A 5,057-nucleotide genomic window follows, 5' to 3' on the forward strand; every position below is an offset into this window, starting at 1 on the left:
GCCTGTGTGCTCAGTGTCCTACTCTTCGTGAGTGCTAAGAATACTCTGGTCAAGGTGCCTTTTTAATCACACAGAGTGGACACCTGCAAAGTCAGCATATAGTGGCGTTTATCTTATTCCTATAGTAGTTGGATATGTAAATACAAATTATGCTCTTCGTGTACAGTATGTGTCTTGTGCAAGTCTACTGACATAGATACAACAAGTCATGCATGGCCTTTATTTGCAGGGTGTTGAGATGATGTAATGTAATGTGTTGCAGGGCATGAGACATAATTTACACATAGCATTTCAGTCATGTTAAGTTTTTACATTTCTACGACTCTTGACGTGCAAAAGTTTAAACACATTATAAGAAATCTCTCTATGAATGGCATATACGTTACGTCCATAATATAGCATTGCGCCATTGCTGCACTACCCTTATAACTGCATTTGACATATACTGCTCACAGACATACATCTTTCCATGCCGATAACGGCTCAGAAAATCTCTTAAAACTTTTCAGACTGAGGCACTTTTCAGACACTGGATAGGGCAGTGAAGACATCCCTCATGTTTCAACATCAGAGTCCCTTGAAATGGTGCAAATCTGACCGATGACAACCTGTGCATCTGAGACTGCAGAGTCTCCAAAAATGAGCTGATGGCACGAAGGATCCTTCAAGCACCTCCGATTCTACTTAGTAGGGCTCCCTGCGGGGCTCGCAGCAACTGGAGACGGGGTGGCATGACGGTGACTTTATGCGGCAGGGCATTCCTCCATAAGCTGGTCAATATGGAGGAGAAGATTACCATTGTCAGGCAGCTGTGTCAGGGCGACGTGAACGTTTTGTACACATTCCTGCCTAATGGAGTGGTGGGTTTAGTCACTCAAAACCTGTTCTATAAATAATCTCTATAGGGGGAGACTGGAGGATGTCTGTGTTTGGGGGTCGAGGATGGGGATGGGGAAGGGGGTGGGAGGAGTGTGTGTGTGTGTGTGTGGGGGGGGGGGTGACTGGACAGGAGGTTTATAAAGCCCTCACCCAAGGAAGTCCTCTTCACTTCCACTTTCACTGACCCGAGTGAGAGAGGAACCTCCAGCATCTTTGAGCCGCCTCCTCTACCTCCTCCTCCGCCGCCATCACTTCGATGTCTGAGAAGCGCCTGCAGGTCAACATGATGCAGCAGCCCACCTGGGACCCCTTCCGCGACTGGCAGCAGGGCAGCCGCCTCTTCGACCAGTCCTTCGGCATGCCCTTCTTCCCCGAGGACTTCAGCCAGTGGACCAACACCCACTGGCCCGGCTACATGAGGCCCCCCGGCTCCATGTACAACAACAACATGTTCTCCCAGGGGCCCTACGCCCGCGCCCTGTCCCGCCAGATGAGCAGCGGCATGTCCGAGATGAGGCAGACACGCGACCACTGGAGGGTCTGCCTGGACATCAACCAGTTCTCTCCCGAGGAGCTGGTGGTCAGAACCAAGGATGGGATGGTGGAGATCATCGGTGAGTGACGACTGAACGAGGCTTCTTCACGATTGAAAGGGAGAGTTCTTTAGTGACTCTTGGAAACGTTTCAAATTCTTTGATGAGACTGAGATGAATTAGATTCTACTTTGTGAAGTGGCATTCAAGTTAAATGTAATAGTAGAAGAGATTATATTTAGAACCTAAATGCATGCTTTATAGTTGAATCACTTTATTCAGTGTCTCCTACTACGACCTATTATGAAGGCACTTCAGATACAGATTACACGCATGAACGGGACCAATTTATCATCTTTCTTTCTTCAGGGCAACACGAGGAGAGAAGAGATGACCATGGATTCATCAGCAGGAGTTTCACTAGGAAATACACGTGAGTGGATCATTTCTTTTCAAAACTGTCTCCAAAACTGTCCTCCTAGCACAAGTTTATTGAATTTCAATGAATCATTCTAATAGGTACTTGAATAGGGAATTGTGATTACCTACTCCTAATGACACCCTCTCTTGTTGTTGCAGTCTGCCCCCTACTGTTGACTCTGAGAAGGTCACCTCCTCTCTCTCACCCGAGGGTGTGCTGACCATTGAGGCTCCTCTTCCCAAGCCTGCTCTGCAAGCAGGCGAGGTGTCCATCCCCGTCTCCAAGATGAAGAAGTAAAGAAGGATATCCACGCCACACTGGAGAGGAGACATCAACCGACCGCATGATCCAGCTGCAGGCACACATCTGCCTCACTAGCCGAGCTCTTGGTTCCTCATCTTTACATTTTGCAATGCCAATGTTGTTGTTTTCCCGTCCATGTTGTCATCGCGAGCTGTTAAAACTATTTTGGAGCATTGTTTTATAACGGCTATGAAAGCATTCAGTGAGAAATCAAGCATATACGTAACCAGTTTGTCATCCAATCCAGTAAAATGAGTGATGCTTTGTACAAAACCTAGTGTCTGTACTGAAAACTGGAAAGAAATAAAAACATGTTTTGGAAGTTCAGAGTAAAATGAAGCTTTATTTGGCAAAATACCAATGTTGATGTCAAAGATGAAGAGAGTCATACAATATGATAAAAAAAAATGTTCTCCTATAGTTTCTTAGTACCTAAAGAGAGGAGAAAAAGAGAGAGTCGAGGGGCTGCACCTCCAACAAAAGCACAGAGAGGACACATTAGTAATATTGATCATTCAAATTCCAATGCTTCCTGCATCTCTGTATTCTGCTTTCCTCCTTACATGCACTCTCTCACCTCCCCTCTTAAGGCCTATTCGGACGGGATTAGTTTTATGGGGGGACGTAGAGTAATGCAGGTTTATCATATGACCTCTGTAATATAAATGTCCAATTCGGACGGGACTAGATATCTCTGTCATTTTACTTGACATGGGAGGAGTAACTACGTTTACGTTCTGCCGTCACATCTTCGTCGCCGTGCACGTGATCAGGTACGCGTCAGGTACGTGCGGCATTTTCAGATTTGAAAGACTACACAAGTTGGTTAAACTAGCAAACGTTAGCTTTATGTTATGCCATAAGTACTTTGAAATGGCTAACAATATCAAGCTATTAGGCAAACTAGCTATCGTCCTATTAGGAGCTGCACAGCATGTTATGTTTTCATTCAGACTATAGTGGAATTGTTTTCAAATCAGGATGTGACGAAATATTACAGACATCTTTACAGAGGGTTGCGTTCGCACGGGATTAATATTACCTAAGGTCATTTCTCCGGACCGTTTTACGGAAGGTAAAAGTGTCTGTAAATGTCACCGACATACTCCGTTATGTTTACTGACATGGCGCGTCCGGACGGGACTACATTACCTGGTAATTATTACTTTACCTGATGTCCCCCATAAAACTAATCCCGTCCGAATAGGCCTTTAGTTGCTGTCATCCTTCCCGGTAAGAGCTGTACTTCAGGGTATTGTTAAAGGGACACTGCACCGATTAGCATTAAGCTTTGTATCTTTAGAAAACCAGTCATGTTTTTGAATGGTCATGCATCATTCCCTCAGTTTGCCTTGAGATGGGAGAAATACGGATTTCAATGTTGGACTTCCTGCTTTCAATGATGTAAAAATCATCATTTTACATCATTGAAAGCAGGAAGTCCTATTCATGGGCTTCATTGAAATCCGTATTTCTCCCATCTCAAGGCAAACTGAGGGAATGATGCACGACCATTCAAAAACATGACTGGTTTTCTAAAGATACAAAGCTTAATGCTAATCGGTGAAGTGTCCCTTTAAGGACTATGGTTGCTAATTGGACAAGCTATGTTTGCCCAGGGCTGTGATAAATTTGCAGAAACAAAACCAGAACTCTCTGACTTAGAACTCTGTAATATATCACACAGTTACTCTCAGTTCACAACAAAACCAGCATGTTCCACTTTTGCTCTGCCCCACCTTCCAAGTACTTAAATTCTGCTGGAGTCTGCAGTGCTGGCATTAGCCTATTATATAAAATCAACACAGCAGGTTGGAAAGCCAGTGTTAATTGAAACTGATACTACACCATAATGTTGCAGTGGCTCAGTGGCAGGGTCACTCTTAGGCAAGGCAGTGTATACTCTGGACAAGTAAATGGTAGATTGGAACTGCTTGTCAAAAACGATGCTGAGGGACTACCCAGAAGCCACTGTGAGTCTGCCAGGTACCGGTTATTTTTAGAAGGTCTGCTGTATTTTTAGGAACAATTTTGACAGTTCCCTCGGGAATGTTTCTTTTTAAGTGCCTTTTATGTTGGCAGATTATATAACTTGTGTTCATAATTCATGCAAGACTTGGAGGATTCGGCTGTTCAGTTGGTGACACTAAATATTTATGGAGCTAATTTTACATGGTATAAGGGACTATACAACACAAATGTCCTTTCAAAACGTTCTTTCTAATCTATTAAAAGAAATTAAACAATTGTGATATCCCTATTGCCACAGACATCTGTTTGCATATTTTAGAATCTAATTGACAAAAAACATGCGCAAATCCAAACATCTTTAAAGAGTAGCTTAGATTGATGGGACATAAAAATCCCTGTGTCATGGTGCAGATCTGCATGCAAGAACACAGAAAGTACCATGTATTCTGCTCCCTAGTGGTATTAGGTGGCATTGCTATTATTGTAGCCATGATTGGTGCCATATCATGCCCTGAACACAGGATGTGTGCAGCACAACAGAGACGTGGATAATATGCTTGAATGGCTTGATAAAACAGACACATAAATAAATGTATGAATGAATAGTGAAAGTTTGAAAGAATGACAGACAGAAAAGTTAACACAGATTGAGAGAACAGAGAGGATAAATGGTCCATGTCCAAATGTAATTCCCAACAGCTAATGCACCTCTATCCATTTACTCCATTTCACCTTATCTCACCAAGGTCCCTGCTCTCTAATGGAAACCTGGAGGTCAGCATATTAACGGTGTGTTGGTTCGCCCTTCCCCTGCTCTCAGTGATCGGAGCCTCGGCGATGCTTTGATGGTCACTTCAGGAAGGAGGTGCCTCAGCGTCAGTCACCACAAGGAGAATGCATTAGGAGACAGAGACAGAGGATGGCCGCAAAGGGACAAGGACAGATGTGTT

General features: G+C 43.9%; 1 protein-coding gene across 1 annotated transcript; it reads left to right on the forward strand.

The window, feature by feature from the left end:
• Nucleotides 1–1,078: 1,078 nt before the first annotated feature.
• Nucleotides 1,079–2,431, forward strand: LOC134099700 (heat shock protein beta-1-like). The gene is made up of 3 exons (XM_062552676.1): nt 1,079–1,493; nt 1,782–1,845; nt 1,992–2,431. Exons 1-3 carry the CDS (start codon nt 1,136–1,138, stop codon nt 2,128–2,130), a joined length of 561 nt encoding a protein of 186 aa, XP_062408660.1. The 5' UTR covers nt 1,079–1,135; the 3' UTR covers nt 2,131–2,431.
• Nucleotides 2,432–5,057: the final 2,626 nt, after the last annotated feature.

This window comes from Sardina pilchardus, chromosome 13 (genome assembly GCF_963854185.1).
Source record: "Sardina pilchardus chromosome 13, fSarPil1.1, whole genome shotgun sequence".
NCBI classification, from domain to species: domain Eukaryota; kingdom Metazoa; phylum Chordata; class Actinopteri; order Clupeiformes; family Clupeidae; genus Sardina; species Sardina pilchardus.